This window comes from Ylistrum balloti, unplaced genomic scaffold, assembly GCF_031769215.1.
Source record: "Ylistrum balloti isolate Yb309-2 unplaced genomic scaffold, AGI_CSIRO_Ybal_v1 Utg369606, whole genome shotgun sequence".
Classification (NCBI taxonomy): domain Eukaryota; kingdom Metazoa; phylum Mollusca; class Bivalvia; order Pectinida; family Pectinidae; genus Ylistrum; species Ylistrum balloti.
Genome location: NW_026781884.1, coordinates 735,913 through 759,000, shown reverse-complemented (window position 1 = coordinate 759,000; position 23,088 = coordinate 735,913). Strand labels below are relative to the sequence as shown.

Genomic DNA, 23,088 nt, shown 5'->3' with positions numbered 1-23,088 from the left:
ATGTTTCGTTGTTATGATAATCAGTTTATTTAACATGCATGATCGCAACTTCTGTTAATAGCTTAACATAGAACATTATAACTGCACAACATCATTTTTTTTTTTTTTTTTTTTTTTGTTCTTGTTTTTCATTGAACGATTGTATTTCCTTTGATAAGTTATGTAATGACAGTGCGATTTTGCAGCCTTTAGCATATTAAACAACAATTTGTAACAAAGAATCCTTCACGGCTAAATACGGAAACCTCATCTAATGCCAAGAACAAAATATTTTCAGTGTTTGAAATGGCAATACTTATAGATGTACATCTTATCTATGATGGAGGTTTTCACATATTTCGGAACATTTTCTTCATGTTTGTAAAGATGTTTATCAGTTCTGTTCTTGTTGTCAAATCATGCGACGAGGAAAGAGATAAAATGTGGGAAAAAGAACATTTTACGTGGATCCAAGTAATACCGTGGCGTCAATCCGTCATTCATCATTTTGTTTAAAAATCATAAACAACTATGTTGAGTTTGAGTTGATTTGGTGATAAGGGTCCTGGGGAAGAGTAACTTAATGTGTATACCAGTTGATTCCTGTCTCCAAACTCCAAATAAATCTGATTATAATGCATGTTGAAGAGTGTAGAAAAAACGGCATTGTAAAAAATCGCGGGTCGAAAAAATAGTGCATGTATTGTGTACATATACATAAATATGTACCTTACTTGACAAGAAATTGTCTCTCAATTGTCATTTAGCATAATTGTTATTTGCATACGAAATATGTGTAGGAAAAGAATATATCATTTAATAAGAATTTTACACATTAATAATTCAAACTCAATTTGCTGAAAGCAGGGCAACAAGTGAATAAAAGAAACTTTGATCACAAAGGAAAGTCTTTCTTTCAAAATGTTCTGGACCGACATGTCAGTGCAAAAAAAGGCATTTAATGTTCACAACTGACAACAAGGTAAACAACAACAAAAATAACTATTTATACAAATGAACATCATAGATGTCCAACTTCATATATCACAAGAAAATAATATTCACAAATTAGTTGAGTATAGGTCGCAATGAGGAAGGCGTTGAGTTCTGTTCTATGGCCAAGATATAATTCTTTCTGCTTAACGCTCAGTATTGTGGTAAGCAATGTCTGGTTTGCCCAACTTGTAGCCTTCGGAAGTTTACTTCAATTTGTTTGCAGGAAACAAGGAGGCTTAATGAACTGTTGTAACATCCTAAAATAATTAAGGAGCACCGAGAAGTTGTCTTTAAATGACCTTATCTGTTGATAGGACGTTAAACAATATATAACCCAAATTTACCAGCCTCCCAATCATCCATTTGATTTGAAAATTGTATAAAAGAAATACAAGTGAATAGCACCGTTTGATACAAATTTAAAACTAAATACAGTAGAGTTAAATAGTGAAGTAAAATGAACATACATCTGTTTGGTCCTTCTAGGACTCGTCAGTGATGCTGCAGCATACAGTTGTTCCGTCCTTCTAGGACTCGTCAGTGATGCTGCAGCATACAGTTGTTCCGTCCTTCTAGGACTCGTCAGTGATGCTGCAGCATACATCTGTTTGGTCCTTCTAGGACTCGTCAGTGATGCTGCAGCATACAGTTGTTCCGTCCTTCTAGGACTCGTCAGTGATGCTGCAGCATACAGTTGTTCCATCCTTCTAGAACTCATCAGTGATTCTAGGGGCATACGATATGAAGCCTAGGAGGCGACAGAGGAAAATTCAGTGATCAAAAGAAAAGTCAAAATCTAAATCGGGAGATGCGCTAGCTCCATAATTCAATAAATGTCATAGTTTTCATATATCAAGTACATTTGTATGTTCTAAACCGTGTCACCATTCGAATGAACGAAAACGTGGCATGCAGCTGGCAAACATCCGGGACTTGAAATCCACAAGCAGTGTTTACCACCAGCAAAACTCGAAGACAAAAGACACACAAGTGAAAAGCATCTTACCCTTCGTAAACACCAGAGATGGAGAGCTTGACGATGTAGTAGTACACTAAGTTATCCATGTATAAAGTCCCTCATTAATGTACCACTATTGTAGACTTTCCTTAGTAATCACGGATGTAAAAAAAGACATTATTTTTTGCTTTGTTTAGTTATCACAGTAAGCATACTTGATTATATGCATGGACAAAATGAGTAATACCTATTACTATGTATATCCAATTGTACATGACAGGTTTTACATTGACACTGACGACAGTTGGAAAAAACTGGGTGGTTGATGCAGCGTATAAATAATATTCTTTTATCTAAACTTTGAATGAACTCCAAGACATCGAGCAGGACAAAAGAATGCTCGACAAACTGTCCGATCAAGGTTTGGCATATCATGGTGATACTTCCGTCAAACAACATGTCTAAATTAACTACGAGACCCCATGTTTTGTTATTTCGTAAGCAACCCATACACTACAAAGAAGGGGTATGACGTTTGGAACGAACAGTAACGTTACCAAGGTATAATCGTTTGTTCTCTTCACTCTCTTCATATAAGTTGCGAAGCTGGATATTATTTAGGCACATAGAAACTTTTGTTTCACAGGTAGTTCAGCTTACAATTTAATAAAATCTTTGATAAATTCGTGCACATGATTCCGGTTAATTATTTCCAACAATATATACACTGCTTTCGGAAATAACTTTATTAATTGATTATAACATGACCTTGAAACATTTACTAAGCATTAACCTGTTCTATTGAGATTCCTCATTGTAAATAGTAGAACGCAATAACCTTTCTCAGTGAAATGTAAGAATACAGAATATGTGGAAAAGTTACATGCCGATGCCTTTATAGATCCCATGTTCACCTCTGATTCTAGGTAACAAATGAATATGATATATATACTACTAAAGATTGTGGATCTTAGGTAAATCAAATTTACAAATAGAATTACACTCGATATAATAATTTACAATCTTTTACTGAATTCCGCGACCATAATTCACAACAAATACTCCGTGCCTAGTAAACATAGAAAAAAGTTAAAACACTAGAAAACACATTATGTAAAAGATAGAGGTAGTAATACAATAGAATGTACACATTTTCTCGATGTCGCCATCGGTGATATTTTTTGTTCATTAGATTACCCCATTATAAATAAAATTTATTTCATGAAATAAATACATTTGTGTTAGATGGTTACTTTATATATTCATGTATATATATATATGTATAATTGTCATAATCCTACAGATGTTCTTCACATTATAATGTTATGTAAGTTGGCTCTTGCATGATTTTGTTATTTGGAATAAGATCTTGAACTCTGACCACCTGGTGACCATCTGTTACCCTGTGTTGTTTGTATCTCTTGTTATTTGGATGTTATGTGTGCGCACGTGTTAGCTAAGAGGGCCGTGTAGGGCAACTCGCTATGCGGTCACGGTTTTAGCTTGACCAGTCAGAGGGGCTGTTCACGTGACCAGCGGCAGTAGCCGTGATGCTAGGCGGTCAGGGCCTGGATTGACCAATCAGCGAGGCGCGCACCTCTTCGTGATTTTGACCGCGTCATATCTTCATCACTCCTCATAATTTTTCTGCTGCTGTGATTACGTTTAATATCTTTCGAAGTGTTTTTTTTTTACTTTGTTATATTGAAGTGTCTTGGATATTGATGATAAGAACTTCGTGCCATATATAGGCCTATGCTCACGTAGTGTTTCCCGGATTGGTGGATAAACCTACAAGAAGTTTTTTCCAGCAGCTAAACAAGGTATCGTTTAACCAATTACTTTCTCCTGTACATTTTTCCAAGCTCACGTAGTCGTTGCATTGTCTATCATGGGTTTCCCAGTTTTGATCATGAGACATTCTTACATTCGGAGGCTGAGTGACTTCACCTCGAATGATCGAAATGCATCGGAAAATTTAAGTCTGCTTAGAGAACAAATCCAGGTTTCGTTTCATGGTATCGGCGGGGGGACCGTACGTCCAGGGCCCAAGTCTCTGTTGAACGATTTAACTGTTTTAAGACGTGTACTACCGAAGATTGTGTTACTTCAATGTGGGGGAAATGACTTATCTAGACTTCATTGTGATATACACGAACTCGCCCTCGATATAATTAACTTTGCCTTACTTGTTTCGAACACACCCTCCGTGCAGCGTGATGTTATTACACAGCTCATTCCTAGATTTGCTGGTGATCATCGTGTTCACAATAAAAATGTTGTACAGTTGAACATTTTGCTCGAGGCCATGGTGAAAGATCATGGCTTGCTTTCATTTTGGCACCACCGTGGTTTCTGGGCAAACCCACACCCTTTGTACCTGTCCGACAAAGTGGATCTTAATCTGGCGGGGATGAGAAAATATTATCGCAGCATGAAATCCGCCATAATTTTCTATTCTCGCCGGTTATAGACAGACAAGGTATGGGATAGTTGATGTTGTGTATTTCTTTCCATTAGTTTTTATTTATTTACTACCTTTTTTATGTGGCATCGTATTTTTTATGCCTCATTTCAATGCCTGTCACATAGCTATAGGCCAATGCATTATTTCATTTTTCATCGTTATGGGAAAGAATTTCCCTTAAAGTTTTGTTATCGAGTATGACCCACCCTCATCCCATGTGTTTCAAGGGAATATTTTCATTATTTATAGAATTATTCCTTGGCATATTGGCTGTTTGAGTATGATGGGCCCTCTGATAACATTTTAATCCTTATTTTAAATTTTGGGAAAGAATTTCCCTTTAAGTTTTGTTATCGAGTATGACCCACCCTCATCTTTGGATGGGGTGATGAGGTGCATTTTTCTACATATCCTGTATCCCTCCATACATATGTATCTTGCGCCCCTCATCGGTGCCGATAATTTGTACCCCATCTTTTTGTTGTACATATAGACTGAAGTTAATGTCATTCAGATCTATATATTATATAACAACAGTGATTGATATCATGGTTGTATTTGAAATGTTCCTGTCATTTAATAAATGACCATTTGACAACATTTCTTTTCACTGTTGTTGTTTTTTGTTTATAAGACATGTACAACAAATAACAAGCTGCAGTCTCTGAGCTGGGTTACGGTGCTAACACAAAGGTTTTGATTTTTAAAAAAAATTTAAATCCTTGCTAAAATTGGTCTTGTCATGTTAAAGTGGACAAGGTGGGGTTTCATTTTTTTAAGAATAATATTTTAGCTTTGTGTTGGAGATTACTTTTTGGGCAGTCTCGAATCTGTGTCTACGCACCAAAAACTAGCTTTACCGGAAGTGAAATTTTCAGTGTTTACATGTGGTCATGTTATGAAGGATTTCCGAGTTGGAATTTGCTGAAATGCAAGTACTTTGTTACCACGACAGTGTTGTTGATTTTAAGATAGGTATTTTGAATTAAATATCTTCTAGAAAGTTGTACTGTGAGGTTGGAATCAGCAGTATTTTTGCATTTTTAGAACTTTTTTTCAGTAGGTAACCATAACAATTAAATGTCAGAAATCAGAGGAAATTTTTTAATTACACAAATTTCATCTCTCTACTATTAATGTAATTATTATGTAGTTTATAAATATATATACATGTAATGATGCATTTTTCATGACCAATCTGCTATACCTGTATATCTCAAATATGACAAATAATTTCAGGAAAAAATGCAAATTATCTGTTTCCTGCTACCAAACGCTTTCATTTCTTCTTCAGATGTTTTACATATTCACATAGATCTATATATATATATATATTAAATTAGAAAATTTGAAATTTTACCATCAGTTGTGGAGGTTCATTTGTGGGACCACCTTGTCTTTGAAATCTAAAAAAAAAAAAAAAAAGCTCGGAATTAATTATATTTAAAATGTTAATCAATGCTGTTTTGTCATTTTGACCCCGCAGTGTGTAGGAAAAACATCCCCCTCCAATAGGAAACGGATTGAGAAAAATAGGAGTTTCTTGGAATAACTCCATGAATTTGGAATGTCCCTTATTCTCAGAAAATGTTTAATCAATGGACATAGTTTTTGTAGGAAACCGTTTTTAGCTCAGTTTCCCGATTAGAATTGACGTTTTGGGTAGATTTCAGGGGTCAAATGTGTTAAAATCTTTAAACGACTTTTACTGAAACAGTCAAACCTGTATTTAAAGACCGCTCATGGGGAAATAAAAAAAAAGGTCTTTACAGACAGGTGGTCTTTATATGAAGGTTGAAATGAACATCCAAAATTCTTGAATCAAAGGGAGATAATCAATTTGCACCAATCCTTTGTGAAGATAAAAGCAGTATTCCTGTTTCATTGTAAACTTATAATTACAAGCTGTTTTTAATTTTTATACAAAAAAAAATCATTATTTAAAGTTTTGATATTTGATTGTCAAAGAATTACATATTTATATCAGCACTAAATAAAAATACAATGTAAGAGAAGAGTTACTATCAAAACATACAAAACATGTCACATTATTTTCTTTGTGTTGATAATCATAGGAATTACACTTTTGATTATGATTGACCATGATTTTTTTAAATATCATGGTATTTAAATGCCCTAAAATCTTCAAACGACTTCTAATCGATGACAAAGGGGACATGAGAACAGATTGGTTTTGTTTATATTGCTAGAGTCAATTATAGCCGGTAAGCTGATGAGTGTTACATGTGAGTGGTTTTTGGTGGTTTTGATATGTTCACATAAGTCTTCTTCTTATCTGAAGCCGACTTTGTAGTGTTACCTTACTTAAGTATACACTGCCAAAGGCCCCAGCAGGACACCTCATCAAGCCACATTTTATTGACAATAGATAAACCAGTCGTGTCACTACCATCATGCTGAACGCTAGGTAGGGTGTGTTAACCGCTATTTCTAAAGTCTCGGCCAGTGGACAGAACCCAAAGTCTTCCTCACAGGGGCGAACGCTCAACTGAAGATAGAAAGAAAATACCCATAGGGCATGTATCGCTCACCTGCGTGTTAAAGCCAAGCAATGGTATACAGTGTGCATTCCTATTGGTTTGGTATTTCAGCTCAGTTACCTAACCTCCTTGATAGGGCAAGGCCAATAGGTAAATTCTTATAGCATGACTGCCAAGTAAGAGCTTACATGGTTATCGGGTTGGGACTTCAACTGTTTCAAAAATGTTACGCAGAAATTAAGGTCCTACAGGTGTGCCGCACCTTAGGGCCTCCTGATTCCTGCATTCTGGTTGTGTTTATATCTTAAAACCGAACATTGTTATATATGATTATGTGATGAGGATCTCAGCTGTTTCAATCATGAAACGTTGTCCCGAGCAGTGTGGCCAAGGTGAGCTGGTCTACATTAGCAAGAAGAGAGATCTAATGAGGAAACGGGTGCTAAAGACCACACCATCAATGAACATTCTTCCATACATGTTTGGATTTTCATATATTTTTCCCCAAGGAACTTTGTATTCCAAGTCGACTACTCAGCGAAAACCATTTTTCTCAGTTGTGCAAATGCACATTGAACGTTGGGTTCCTAACGAAAGGGTCCTAGCAAGGTTCCACAATATAAAACACGTTTTAATGATGAAATCGCAAATGTTTAATGATTACAAAAGGAATTGTCTTAAATGTTATTTTAGTACCTATAATATCTTACTGACATGTCACCTTATTTTAGATCCCTGGTCAGGTTGAAATTAATGAAAATGAGAAAGTCGATATGACTGCTAATGCAGCGCTTACCCTACAACTAAATTGGTATTAACTTAACAATACTCCGATTCTAAACCTCTTGTCACAAATTAATAAGTCTTAAAGAGTACGTAAAGTCCTATAGATTAAAGCTAATGATGGAACTTATAGAGAAATCCTGTTCCTTTGTCATGCAGTTTGATATATATTCAACTGTTTACTTAATTGTTTGATGTGTTCCCTTTGTGATTAACTTTTACCGGTGCTGGTTGGTCCAATATGACTACTGCCGTGTGTTGTTTATAGCACTGCGTTAATTAAATTTTTATTCAATTGATGTGTAATTTTTCATTTAAACGGCGGTTGCAATATGATCAGCTTTTTCATTATTAATATTTATAATGGCTATATTATCCCTCTCGGCCGATAAAGACTGTCAATGTTGAAAATATAATATACCTATTTTTGATTGGCTGCTAAATGACCAATACTGAACAAGTTCCTTGTTAACACATAACAGCAAATATGCTAGGCTACCTTACTGTCCCAGGAATCTCTCTTTTTTTTTAACTTTTAATTTTAATAAATATTGATTATTTTATCGGGTCGAATATATAAATGTGTTCTTTGTGTTCTATACATCAACAAAGCAATTCACATAATATTTTCATTTTTGCTGTGAAATCACTTTTGAAACCCTGAGTGCTAAAATAAGCAAGGACGTGGGCAATATTTTACACAGTGCGATCAACTTCCTCAGGAAGGGGACACCTCCCTCTAAGTAAACTTATATACAGCTATTTTCATTAAGCAAACATAAGGAATTCGTCTGGATATTTTTTTCAGAGAGCAAATCAAACCGAAACATTCTCGGCGATCGACAAACCTAACAAATGGATATTTTCATGTTGGTTATGGTTTTCTCTACTTTATTTCGAGGTAAGGATATTTCAATTGATAAAACAAATGATCTGTTTACTGAAGTCATTGATGAATTTCTTAGAAACTATCGAAACAATCGCACTCTATAACGTAGAGAGAAGTTGATATTTTTGTGCCCATTCTTTCATTGTTTTGCATATTGATTGATTTATACCTAGAAATCATAACCAGCAGTATATAAGAAATGATAGAATAAAAAAACACGTGAATATCTTATTTGGAGAAAACAAAGTATTGCTTACAATACTAGTAACATTCTTATCTGTTTCTTAAAAATCAATCAAAAAATGGGAAAAAAACATTCTTCAAATGTCATTTTAACTACATTTTACCTTTTACGAGTTTTTACACAAATGTACTACCTGTCGGAATAAAGCTAGATGGTTAAGATTTGTTTCATAAAAAGTACTTGTAAGCAGCGGGTGGTTATCAGTGGATAGCACATCAGCGTATGTTAGATCTACGGGAGTGAGTTTCATATTGAATTCCACGTACGCTTTTTTAATCCTTTTCATTCTTTTTAATCCGATAAACATTTTACAAATGGACAAACTAGTATAGCATCCTATAAATAATTTCTGTTGTGAGTATGCATGTAAGAAGATATCCCTAAAGAATGCAAGAAGTTGATCTTTTTCTTTCAATCTTCTTCTTTTCCATGTTTTCCAAATGTCACCACACACAACATGGGCAGTGTGTGGTTATAGAAATGTTGTCAAACGGTATGCAGTGTGTAATTACAGGAAGGTTGTCAAACATATAGAATAACGGTAGGTAGTGTGTAGTTACAGAAATATTGCCAAACATATAGAACAACGGTAGGTAGTATGTAGTTAAAGAAATGTTGTCAAAAATACAGAACAAAGGTAGGTTGTGTGTAGTTTCAGAAATGTTGTCAAACGGTAGGCAGTGTGGAGTTACAGAAATGTTGTCTAAGGGTAGGTAGTGTGTATTTACAGAAATGTTGTCACACGGTAGGCAGTGTGTAGTTACAGGAAGGTTGTCAAACGGTAGGTATTGTGTAGTTACAGAAATGCAGTCTAAGGGTAGGTAGTGTGTAGTTACAGAAATGTTGTCACACGGTAGGCAGTGTGTAGTTACAGGAAGGTTGTCAAACATATAGAACAACGGTAGGTCATGTATAGTTACAGAAATGTTGTCAAACATATAGAACAACGGTAGGCAGTGTTTATTTACAGAAATGTTGTCAAACATATAGAACAACGGTAGGCAGTGTGTAGTTACAGAAATGTTGTCAAACATAGAACAACGGCAGGCAGTGTGTAGTTACAGAAATGTTGTCAAACATATAGAACAACGGTAGGCGGTGTGTAGTAACAGAAATGTTGTCAAACGGTAGGCAGTGTGTAGTTACAGAAATGTTGTCAAACATAAAGAACAACGGTAGGTCATGTGCAGTTACAGAAAAGTTGTCAAACATATAGAACAACGGTAGGCAGTGTTTATTTACAGAAATGTTGTCAAACATATAGAACAACGGTAGGCAGTGTGGAGTTACAGAAATGTTGTCAAATATATAGAACAACGGTAGGCAGTGTGTAGTTACAGAAATGTTGCCAAATATATAGAACAACGGTAGGAAGTGTTTAGTTACAGGAATGTTGCCAAACATGTAGAACAACGGTAGGTTCTGTGTAGTTACAGGAAGGTTGTCAAACGGTAGGTAGTGTGTAGTTAAAGAAATGTTGTTAAACATATAGAACAAAGTTATGTTGTGTGTAGTTAAAGAAATGTTGTCAAACATATAGAACAAATGTAGGTAGTGTGTAGTTACAGAAATGTTGCCAAAGATATAGAACAAAGGTAGGTTGTATGTAGTTACAGAAATGTTGCCAAACATATAGAACAAAGGTATGTTGTATGTAGTTACAGAAATATTGCCAAACATATAGAACAAAGGTATGTTGTGTGTAGTTGCAGAATTGTTGTCTGATGTGGAATGACACGTATTGATGACTGAATTTTTTTTGTGTTAGAGAGCTTCACGTCAGGGACAGAATTTTTCTGCAGTGATGAAAGGATGCCATTCAAAAAAGCCAAAACATTCTGCAGCACTAGAAATGGCAGCCTCGTCGTGTTTGCTTCTGAACCTCGACCGAACAGATGGTGCTGCGGGTAATGTTTCAAATTTCCATTTCAACGATGATTAATATCAGTATTTACCCTATATATGTACAACAACGACAAGATTTATCAGAACCTCATCAGTTCGTCTTGTTGGTAAGCGTTCTCATTGTACCCCGAATTTTATGGTTAGATGAGCAATTTTGTATTTAAAACAGTCAAAATGCATGTTGATCGTCAAGATTAGTCTTCATGGCTAAAAGTAATCTACTTCGAATGTTCGCGTCAAAATGTTCAACAAGTGGCATTGGGTAAGAACAAATATTCAACAAGACTATCAGTGAAACTGGTAAGAGCTCCCCAGAAACAGCTTCATTGGAGAAAAATTTAATCCAAGAACCCTGAAGTTGGTATATTGTACATTCTCTTAGTATGACCAATGTATACACCAAGTTTCAACAACTCCTTAATTATGCAAAAGAGAGTTGTGGTTCTTATACACTGTACTTCTCCTTATCGAGATCTATATACCGATGCTGTTTCATGTGGATATCTCTTACAGTTTTTGTGATATGACCTGGACAAACTTTTGACGGACGGCGAGACGAACAAACGGACGGACAAAGCGGCGACTATATGTTTTCCCTTCAGGAAGCGTAATTACCAATGAAAAATGCTTTTAATCAACCTACTACAGCACTGTGATTTTATATTGTGTCCTCCAGGAGTCAAGTCAAATACTGGACAGGTATAAAATTAGATGAATCTTGCAGAATTCAGGGACCGGGGTTTATTGAACAGTCATCAAAGGAACATTGGAACCCAAATGATTGCAAGAATAGGCAATGTGTTACTGTTAAAAATAATGGAGGCCTTCAATTACGCCATTGTGGTGGAAATTTTAAGGCCTTATGTTCAAATGGTAATGTATCAGGCTACGTTCTTGTAAGTATTTTTAGCTCACTTTTCAAAGGGCAAGCGATATTATGATTTGACTTGGCATTCGTTGTTTTTAACGAGGGGATTCCATTTCACTTTTATTTAAAGGAATGAGCTCAACCCATGCTGAAGGCCACAGAGACCACATGTAAATAACTTAAAACGACTTTTCTGTAATCAAAAGGCTCATTTTCATAATAAAGAACCAATCGCATACCGGGATAAGTGTTATCAAGTGTCTTAAAATAAATCATCATTACTCACTTGACAACTTCAAATTGCTTTTAATATCGAATTGGCACTTGGTCATGACATTTCTTTATTACATTTGTCTAAGAGGATCTTCGCTTTAGTGTAAAACTACATTCCCGGCCAAGATTATAGTCGCTAAAAATATATATACATGTATTTCACCATCAACGTCAGTCTTTCATCCGTATATACGTCATCTTAGCCAAAGTCGTTATGTCTTAGTTCTGTAAGAGAATATAGGTAACACAATTTACGCTGCCTGTAAATCTTTGCTCTGACTTTTAAAAGTCAGACAGGTATACCAATACAGGTATAAACATCTTCGCACTGAAAATCTCATCTTTATTTGATTAATTAGAATTGTTCGCACCCATATAGCCAAATTTAACAAAAGCAAGACCCAAAAACACTATATTTTTACTTTAAAGAGTCCATAACTCCTTGATCAAAAGGATGAAAATCATTCAATAATACATATACAAATAATTTTTAAATATTTTTAAAACATTATATACATTTAATTATAGATACTGTCACTATAGCGCTACACAACAGATCAGAAGAGCAGGCGTGCGATGGGGATAATTCGTCACCTACCACAACGACATCTCCAGTGGCATCGACTATCAAAACATCCGTGACACCAGTGACATCGACTATCATAACATCCGTGACACCAGTGGCATCGACTATCATAACATCCGTGACACCAGTGGCATCGACTATCATAACATCCGTGACACCAACCACAGGTGAATATGTTGGAAATGGTAGTTGTGTCAAATGCTGTGCTAAAAACTATACAAACAAACGGTATAGCGAGGAAGAGTTGATGAACATCATACAAGACCTGAAACGTCAACTGACGGTAAATAAATCCAGCTTGTCAGCTACTCGACGTAAACTGGTCAGTGTTTACGACTCTCGGCCAAGCAGTGTTGCCGTCGGAGGTGTGGCTATAGCCATTTTGGGTGTATTAATTGCCGTAATTATTATACCGGACATGGTCAGTCTGCTCAGATTCATGTACAAACGTCCACGAAAAAAATGGCCTTAGATATAACACTGGTGAGAAAGTAACTGCTGGAAGCTGGAATCAGTAATTGTGACAGCAATAAAGGAACGTAGGAAACACAAATATCGGAGGAGTATACAGCGGATGTTTATATGTATGATATGGAGACTCGGACTTAGAGGCAATCAGACAATATGGAGAGAGGCAAAGAGAGAGTACTACAACTACATAGGGTGTGATTTTTTTTATAATTTCATTGATTACTTTTTCATGTTTTAACACTTTTTTTCCATTTTTTTTAATATTCTGAAATGTATTTTATCCCGAATAAAATGTTATTTCTACAGCACTTTTTTGTTGTCTTTTATAGTTTTAGAAAATGCACTTTTTCAAGACATAGCAAGATCAGCAACACTCCTTATTCGTCTTTTATTTCCTAACACTAGTATTGATATGTTTATCAAAAGAATTATAATTATCAAACTTTCATATCATTTTCCGTATATCAGTTTTGAAATATCGAATTGTCAATTTCCAAACATGTGGTATACGGCTGACTAGAACCCTGTTTTGCCCTGACGTCTGTCACAAACTTTATACGATCACTTGCTGCACAAATGGAAGGACGTGAGGCCGGATGAATTCGTCATGGTATCTAATGCTTGTAAGTGTGTCGTTCACCACCACAAGACCTGTTCTACCACGAAATGAGGTGTCACCTCACACCCTGACACAACCTCCACCAAATTGTCGTCGTTGAATCTCACAACTGTCATGGAAACGTTCACTAACACGACGGCATACTCTAGAACGACCGTCGCTGCTTTCGAGATGAAACATGGGCTCGTATTCATAAAACCGTTCTCATGCTCCAGCATGAACTTTGTGCTCAAGCCTTATGTCTTCTTTAAGTTAAAAATTAATCAATAATGCTGATTTTGCCGAAGATTTTAAAAAACAATTGAAAGGACTTCAAGTCAAAGTTATATTCAATGTTTATATTTGACATTTGTATTATTTTATATGATGTAGGCGAAATATAAAAAAAAGTCTGCTTGAGCCAAAATCTATGCTTGAGCATGAGAATGGTTTCATGAATACGGGCCCTGGACTCATCCGTGAAAAGAACATGTGCCCAGTCCTGCCGCGTTAAATGTGTATGTCGTCTATACCTGCTGGAGAACAGGACGTATGGCTGAGTCGTTCACGGAGATGAACGATTCGGATATACGTATCCTGGCGATTAGACGTCACGCTTGGATGTCCTGACCAAGGTCCGTCTCTGGTGGTCCCTATCTGTTGTACCGTCTTCACTATGCGTCACAAGGTCTCTATAGTATTTCGGTGCACACCAAATTGTCTGGCAATGTCAGTATGGCATACGTACACCAGTTTCGATCATGCTTACGCGCGCGGCATCTGTCAGTTTCAATAAACCTTGGCATGGTATATCAAAGACGGTTGTCAAAGTTATGCTATTTTTAAGAGTAACTGGTATTTTAACACTATGGTTTTACGCAGGTTTAGGCGACAAACGTATCTGCGAATGACTACTGACTGAAAAGAAATGTGAAATTGAAGACATAGGCCAAACTGATTAACTAACCATGCAACTCATGCATTGACCAGTGTAAATGACGGGGAGGCATATACAATTTATCTGTGTAACGTTGCAAGCATTGATTAATTAAATAAGACAACATCCGAAAAATTGTGCTGTGCCGTCGATTGCTCTAGCAAGGACGTTTATTATTGGGGTTTTTTTGTCAGATTTATTAAAATTATGAAATTATTACATGATTCCAACTACATACCAAGTCAATGCGTTTGAATTGTCGAAGGCATAAATAGAAATGAACGTACCACGACATTACTAGTGTAGAGCATAGTCTACTGCCTTACTATTGTTTGCTAGATTCCAGTATTTTACATTCCTTGAAATAAAATCGATCCCTCCCACAATGAACGAGAGAAGGGAGGTCATGTACCGGAATCAACGAGAGAAATGTAATTTGGGAAGGCTGTATAAGTCATAATAGAATTTAGGTCATAAGAACGAAAGTTGGAATAAAAAGTTGTATTAAAATAAAACAACACAATAAACACATTACACCTCACCATTAGACGAATTAGTAATGAAGTTGTGATAGAAAGCGCCATGCCAAACAAGCGTTCTTTCAGGTGTAGTGGTGCCCACCATTTAATGATCTCTATGTGTATTGCAAGCTTTTTCCAGTTCGATATTATCTCTTTTTTTTCTTTCCTCTCTGATTTGCTGTGAACATTGAACATTGATAAAAAGCTCAAAGTGACAGAGTGAAACATGTATGCAGGTCAAAATTATTCCGGTACTTCAAGTTACAACGATAGCAAACTAGAAATTATCTTATTCCAAAATGACAACCTGTCAACTATTATGTGCTCAAATAAGAAATGCAATCTTATGGTCATTGTGAATACAAATTTGAAATATGAGAATGATGCTCCCAACAGCCCTCACGAAATAGGTATAATACTGATATTTTGTATATTTTTCTATCTCGCCTAAAAATCAAATAAAACTTTTTTTTATTTTAAATCAATTTCAATATATTTCTACAAGTACATGTATTTTGTAAGTTTTCCTTTTTCCTATAAAATAATTAACTTTATTATTGTAAAGAGTTCTGACATCTGTCACTTAGCTATAAAGTTACGTGAGAGTTCAAATTACGTTCATGCTCAAATTAAGTATCACCTATACCAAGCCACATTATTTGAAGGCTAAAAAGGTCTTGCAAACAAGATTTATTTTCTTACAGTCCAGTCATTTGTTCTCTGCGGTCAGTCTAAGTGATCTTGTTAATCCCAGCTGTCATACCAATTAAGAACTCAGGTATAGGCTTTATTCAATCGTTCGTCCTTTGTTAAAGAATTATCGGCCGTGTCACAATCAATTAGGACTCAGGTAGGCTTATGTAACAAACCTGCTAGAAAGATGTTTTTCACTTTTTTCTTTGTCCGAACCCACGTTATGCCTTGACCAATCAACTTGAAAGGTCCCAAGATCTGACCAATCAAACGACAAAACGACGTTAAAGATTGGTGGAGATCCCTAAGATCTTGATGCCTGGATACAGAAAATCAGTACCTGTCAATCAGCGATAGGACTAGAGCGTCCACAGAACAACCAGCTTCAAGGGAACAACCTGAACCACACCCTGAACCCCATCCTGAACCCAAACCTTAGCCACACCCTGAACCCCACCCTGAACAACCACCCTGAACCCCGACCTGAACCACACCCTGAACCACACCCAGAACCACACCCTGAACCACACCCTGAACCATACCCTGAACCACACCCTGAACCACAACCTGAACCACACCCAGAACCACACCCTGAACCACACCCTGAACCACAACCTCAACCACAACCTGGACCACACCCTAAACCCCACCCTGAACCACAACCTCAACCATATGCTGAATCCCACCCTGAACCACACCTGAACCCCACCCTGAACCACAACCTGAACCCCACCCTGAACCATACCCTGAACCACACCCTGAACCACAACCTGAACCATACCCTGAACCACAACCTGAACCACACCCTGAACCACAACCTGAACCATACCCTGAACCACAACCTGAACCACACCTTAACCACACCCTGAACCACACCCTGAACAGCAAATTGTGGACCATGTGGAGGATTTGTTACCACCGCAACCACCAGAGCTAATTTCATATAACATGACTTCAGGAGGGATTAACCTGAAGAAGTACAATTGGTCAGAACCTCCATTGTTATGGCTGTCCACCTTAAAGTCGTGGCAGGACTTCCATAACCTGTCCGATGACAGAACAATGGCTGCCATGTCCTTCAACATGGAAGGGGCCGCAGCATTGTGCATTACAAGGTTTATCTGGTGATGACAAGACAGACTTCACCAAGTGTAAAGAACTATTCGTCACGATATTTGGACAGAGAGATTTCGATAACAAGTTTTTTAGCACCAAACAGCAACCAGATGAGAACGTTGATCGATATCTAGAGAGAATAGAGAAACTGGCCCTTGGGCACAACTTTCCAGAGTGCTCTAAAATGCAGGTCGCAAAGAATGGCCTGCACAGTAAGATAAAAAGCATGGTGCTTGGAAAAGAACCCACCACCTTTATGGATTGAGACATTATGTGGATTTAGCAAAAGAGGAGCTGGCGTGCTGCTCTGACTCGACAACATCAACATGGTGTCAGCGGTAAAACTGTGTGATGAAATCGTCACTAAACTCCAGACTGACTTCAAAGAGAAGTTAGAAAGTGTTCAGCAAGAGGTGTCAGCTATTGCTGCAAAACACACAGGAAAGAGTCAGCATCAGTTTAAAACCATTCAAAAGAAGCAGCAGCAGTCACAACCTTTCCAACCACAGCGGCAGCAACACTTCCACCTCCAGCAGCCATACCAGCCTCAGCAGCAACTATTCCACCTCCAGCAGTCATACCAGTCTCAGCAGCAAAAATTCCACCTCCAGCAGCAATACCAGCCTTAGCAGCAACAATTCCACCTCCAGCAGCCATACCAGCCTCAGCAGTAACAATTCCACCTCCAGCAGCCATACCAGCCTCAGCAGCAAAAATTCCACCTCCAGCAGCCATACCAGTCTCAGCAGTAACAATTCCACCTCCAGCAGTCATACCAGCCTCAGCAGCAACAATTCCACCTCCAGCAGCCATACCAGCCTCAGCAGCAAAAATTCCACCTCCAGCAGCCATACCAGTCTCAGCAGCAACAATTCCACCTCCAGCAGTCATACCAGCCTCAGCAGCAACAATTCCACCTCCAGCAGCCATACCAGCCTCAGCAGCAAAAATTCCACCTCCAGCAGCCATACCAGTCTCAGCAGCAACAATTCCACCTCCAGCAGCCATACCAGCCTCAGCAGTAACAATTCCACCTCCAGCAGCCATACCAGTCTCAGCAGCAACGATTCCACCTCCAGCAGCCATACCAGCCTCAGCAGCAACAATTCCACCTCCAGCAGCCATACCAGCCACAACAGTCTTTCCAACCACAGCACCAGCAGCAGCAGTTCCAAAACCAGCCTTTCCAAGCACAGCAGCTGCCAAGATTCACAAATAGAGGGCCATGCCAAGGATGTAGTAAGTCATGCCAAAGGCGTTTTTTATGTCCGGCATACAATATACAATGATCTTACAAATTTGGCATCATTTTGTAGATGTGTGAAGGCGTAGGAAATTCAACCAACGTTTTGTGTGTTGTTGGAAGGTTATTTTTGTTTTTATTGGAATCTGAAAAGATTATGGAGACAGCCTGTTAAGTTTCTTATTCTTTATTGGCGTCACAGCTTCTGGTGGATACATGTACATACAATCAAATACAAAACAATCATACATTTGAAAATCTTTGTTACTGATATACAATATCAATCGCGAATTAAACCACAATGAGAATTTAATTACAATACAATGAAATTCAATGCAGAAAATAATAAGTATTTGCACTGACTGATATGAACAAAATAAAATGGGGGAAATTAGCTAAAATGGTCAACCTAGAAAAAGCAGTAGAGCTACTCATGCTCAACAGTGAAAAGGATGTCTATGGGAATATTAAATGTTAGCAACAAGGAACAATACAAGGGTAACTGGATAAAATGTAATATCCAACTAATTTGGAAATATTTACATGATTGAATACATAATGATATCGAGGTAGAGTACAATTCATTAACAACTATTAGAATAAGTTTAATCAACATGAACTATTTATAAGGTAAAGATAAATTGATAAATGTAAATAAAATACAGTTTAAGGGACATAATAAGATATTTACAATGTAGTTTTGAATTGTGATACATAAGAACTTTAAATAAGTCACTAGTTTACATCAGAAATGACAACATCCGGTTAACATATTTACTTCCGGTTTGAACATGAACTTCCGGTTTATAAAAGGTTAGCCTATTCACAAATGTCAGGAATTATTAATTATACAATAGGAATCTGGCAAGTAAATATAGTAAGATGTCAGCAATAGATATGTCTTTAAATCAAGTATTTATCTTCGAATAATATCTATGATCTGTAAATCAGATACTTTCAGTAAAATTAAACTCAATATAGAAAGTAAGCTTATTTGTGCTAACAACACTTTAGCCCTAATCTCCAATGCAAACTTTCGGGAAATACCCCTAACCTCAAGATACTTTAATTTAATAACTCGTCAGTAATCATGATTATGATTTCTACAAATTACTTACAATCGATCGATCAAGATGAGGTTGGCCAAACATATTCAAAGTCATGATGATTAGTTTCATAAACTTACTCAAACATGTGTTTGTTGTGTTTGAAATCTGGATGGTATTAATAAGGAAGGGAGGTAACTCTTATCCGATATACTGAATCTTTTTGTACAAAGCGAGTGCGGTAAAGGTACCGAACATTTGATACAAGTTAATTTTATACAAATGAGTACATATAAATTTAGATTACGGTTACTTGTATTTTCTATAAAATGAACGTTTAATACAGATCTTATTTACAAATAAACATATCTTTCAATACAGGATTTATAAGATCTATGTCTATAAATTTGACTCTTTGAAGTGTTTAAAATTTAATTTTGTACATTGAACTTAAAAGATATCTACTGTACCTGATAAGTTTAATTTGAAAGTCTATAGGTTGAAAAAGATTACAAGAGGGAAACTACAAATTCTTAATAAACACCTTATTTATAATAAGTCGGTAAAATGTATCAATACATAAAAATCATGGTACAAAATAGGTACATCAATATACATCAAAATAATCTCATACAAATGAACATAGTTATATTCAGAATAAATGTACAGAACTTATAAAAATGGGAAATAAAATGAAATCAAAAAGTATCTCACCTGAAAAGATTATGGAGACAGCCTGATTGGTCAGATCTTGGGACCTTTCAAGTTGATTGGTCAAGACACAGCGTAGGTTAGGACAAAGAAAAAAGTGAAAAACATCTTTCTAGCAGGTTTGTTATATAAGCCTACCTGAGTACTAATCGATTGCGACACGGCCGATAATTCTTTAACAAAGGACGAACGATTGAATAAAGCCTATACCTGAGTTCTTAATTGATATGACAGCTGGGATTAACAGATTTCAGATTACTTTATTTAATTAACCTCAGATCATACATGACATATGAGGATTGACATAATTGCATTGATATACAACATAACGTAGTTAGCATGATATACCTGTATACATTGTACTAATTAATCACAAAGTAGTTTGGGTTATGTACTTGAAAAATGCTTCATAATATGTGAAATAAATTTACACAAGTTCAACAGTTCATTTAAATTGTTTGTTGTCATAATCTTAATGAATTAACGTACATTTGGATTTACATAATATTGTGTACCTATGAAAATGTTTCTTAAATTAGATAAGTAATTACAGACTAAAAGATAATGATATTCATCGCCAATTTCGTTGCTATTACATAAAACACATTTCCTATTTTCCCGTGTTATATTGTTCCATCTTCCAACTTCAATAGGGAGACGATTGTTTGTTGTTCTAAATTTGGAAAAAAAACACTTTACATAGTGAGCGGGTAAGGTTGAGATAAGATAATTTTCAATTTTTATATCAGACTTTATTAAACTATACATTTGTCCTTTGTTAGAATTAACAATTTGTTGTTGCCATTCCTGAAAGTTCTGGTCAGACAACCTTTGTTTGATAGTATACTTCAGGCAATTCACATTTTAAAAAGATTGACTATGCCAAATATTACTCATACCACAATTGTCCAATGTAGACTTTCCTGCTTGTAACCACTGAGACTGGCAATTGTTAAAGTAATTGTATTTCAACAAAATATTGTACACTATGTGAGCAAGTTTACAGTCATGTGACTCGACAATTCTAGCCCAGTAAGTAACCACCCGTGTTTTGATATGTACACTTAGTGGGACACGTCCGGTCTCACCATACAACATATATCTCGGTGTACTTTTTTTAACACCAAGTACATTTCTCAAAAAATCTAAATGTACTTTTTCTATACAGGCTTGTGAAACCCCAGATTTCACAACAATATGTTTGGTCAAAAAGTATTAATTGACAGTCAACAGGTAATCTTAAACTATGAATTCTAGTATACAGAGCATACTTGGCTTTTGTAGCCTGTCGTCCAAGATTAATTTTCGCTTCTGCGAAATTCCTACTTTGTTTAAATACAATACCAAGATATTTGTAACGGTCTACAATTTCTATATCCTTCCCATCCATTCTAAAATGGTGGTTCGGTGTACCTCTACTACCAAAAATAACTATCTTTGTTTTATTTACATTAAGTTTGAGTTTCCATGTATTACAATATTCATTAAACATATCCAGATTATATTGTAGATCCGTCGCATTATCTGCGATAACAATAGTATCATCGGCGTAACATAAAATGGTAAACTTTATACACGTATCCAACATTTCTCTATCGTTCAGAGTTACACCCTCAAAGCCTTTGTGTAGTAAAAAAAACTCTCTAGATCGTTCAGAAATAAGGAAAAAAAGTATGGGAGACATATTTTCGCCTTGCCTTACTCCGGTTTCACATGGGAAAAAAGCTGAATTGGTATTATTTATTTTTATACATGATTTAATACCATTATACATATTAACAATAATATTATACACTTTTCCGTTTATACCATATTGTATTAACTTTTGCCATAAGCCTAGACGCCAAACGGTATCAAAGGCTTTTGAAAAATCTATAAAGGCACAGTATAATTTCTTTTTACCATGTTTTAGAATATTGATTAATGAATGTAAAACAAACATGTTATCTAGTGTACTGTATCCACAGTGTCATAGGTGTCGAGAAGGTCAGACGTGTTTCCTTTGCTCAGCAAATTGTTATAACAACTGTGGTAATAAGCAAGGGATATGCATGATATTCGATATGGTGGATGATTGAAGGACTCTCTACATGTTTATATATTCATATCTTGTGGAAAATATGGAAGGAAATGGGAAACAAAGGTACTTACCTGGGATACTGACAAGTACTCATACCTACTTACCTGAAAACTTACCTGTGTAGTGAATGGTGAACATGTAATAACGTATACCAGACTATATACACTCTGTAGTGATGTGTTGAAATATAAAATTAGAGTTGATTCTCTACTACAACTGTAATCATTGTGTATATTCACCAAAATAATTACATAGTTCACCAATATGTCGGATACACCAGCAACGGAAAAATCAGTGCAATAAATACTACGTAGCCTCGGTGAGCTAAGTTTAGGACTGGATATCATAGAAAAGCACATGAAAAAAATTGACAATATCGAAAATGGCCTGAAAAGTTTGACAGGAAGAGTTCGTGTCTTGGAGAAAGAAGTACGTGAGACAAAAGAAAAAACGGCTGAATGTGAAAAAAGTGCTGAAACCATCAATCAATTTTATGAACAGATAAAAGAAAAAAATGAACAGAATACAATGGAAATTAAGCGGTTACAGAAACAGCAAGAGCTGGCAGAGTATAATGCGAAGTGTGCAGAAAATAGATTGATGGAGGTATTAGAAACTCAGGAAAGTTTGCGGGAGCGAGTAGAAAATGTACAATGTAGATCGATGAAAAGAAACCTAATATTTCATGGCATCCCAGAAACACACAATGAGGAAATTGAAGCAAAGCTTAAAGACTTTTTCCATCACAGTCTGAAAATTACAAAATCAGCTGAACTAGCCAATGTACATAGATTTGAGAAACGGTACAATGATAGACCAAGGCCTATTGTGGCTGCATTCCTATTTCAAAAAGATTTGGAATTGGTGCGGGACAGTGGTAGACTTCTAAGAGGTACCAGTTATGGTATAAATGAACAGTTTCCTAAAGAGGTGGAAGAGAGACGGAAAATTCTTTATCCCGCGTTAAAAGACCTTAAAAGGGCGGGTCATAGAGTTTAGCTGGTAAGAGATAAACTCTATGTGAATGGAGAACTTTACACACATAATGATAAAAGAAGACAGCAAATGCAAACCGAGTTACTACCCGGTACATACTTACCAAAAAACTTCAGCCATGCACCATACACCTGAGGACGGTACAGGTCATGGTGACGACCACAATGTCACCCAGTTTACAATATTTGCTGATAATGGTCCTATATCCAAATGGTTGAGCATTCCTC

General features: G+C 36.3%; 3 protein-coding genes across 3 annotated transcripts; 2 read left to right on the top strand and 1 right to left on the bottom strand.

Annotated features, from left to right (window-relative positions):
- Nucleotides 1-13,073: 13,073 nt before the first annotated feature.
- LOC132546476 (protein TsetseEP-like) lies at nt 13,074-16,538 on the top strand. The gene is made up of 2 exons (XM_060210198.1): nt 13,074-13,094; nt 15,999-16,538. The coding sequence occupies exons 1-2, from the start codon at nt 13,074-13,076 to the stop codon at nt 16,536-16,538; spliced, it is 561 nt and encodes a 186-aa protein (XP_060066181.1).
- Nucleotides 16,539-17,244: 706 nt separating this feature from the next.
- Nucleotides 17,245-21,175, bottom strand: LOC132546467 (uncharacterized). Its single transcript, XM_060210186.1, has 2 exons — nt 21,112-21,175; nt 17,245-17,984 (listed from the first exon to the last, which is right to left on the bottom strand). The coding sequence occupies exons 1-2, from the start codon at nt 21,173-21,175 to the stop codon at nt 17,245-17,247; spliced, it is 804 nt and encodes a 267-aa protein (XP_060066169.1).
- Nucleotides 21,176-22,222: 1,047 nt separating this feature from the next.
- LOC132546457 (uncharacterized) lies at nt 22,223-22,864 on the top strand. The gene has a single exon (XM_060210174.1). The coding sequence runs from the start codon at nt 22,223-22,225 to the stop codon at nt 22,862-22,864; it is 642 nt and encodes a 213-aa protein (XP_060066157.1).
- Nucleotides 22,865-23,088: the final 224 nt, after the last annotated feature.

Coding starts and splice junctions, on each gene's coding strand:
- LOC132546476 (XM_060210198.1), top strand. CDS start 13,074: ATGGAGAGAGGCAAAGAGAGA. Junction 13,095..15,998: donor TGGAGAGAGGCAAAGAGAGA/GTACTACAACTA, acceptor GCCTGGATACAG/AAAATCAGTACCTGTCAATC.
- LOC132546467 (XM_060210186.1), bottom strand. CDS start 21,175: ATGGATGGGAAGGATATAGAAATTGTAGACCGTTACAAATATCTTGGT. Junction 17,985..21,111: donor TGGTATTGTATTTAAACAAA/GTAGGAATTTCG, acceptor GAATCTTGGCAG/CTGCTGTGCTTGGAAAGGCT.
- LOC132546457 (XM_060210174.1), top strand. CDS start 22,223: ATGAAAAAAATTGACAATATCGAAAATGGCCTGAAAAGTTTGACAGGA.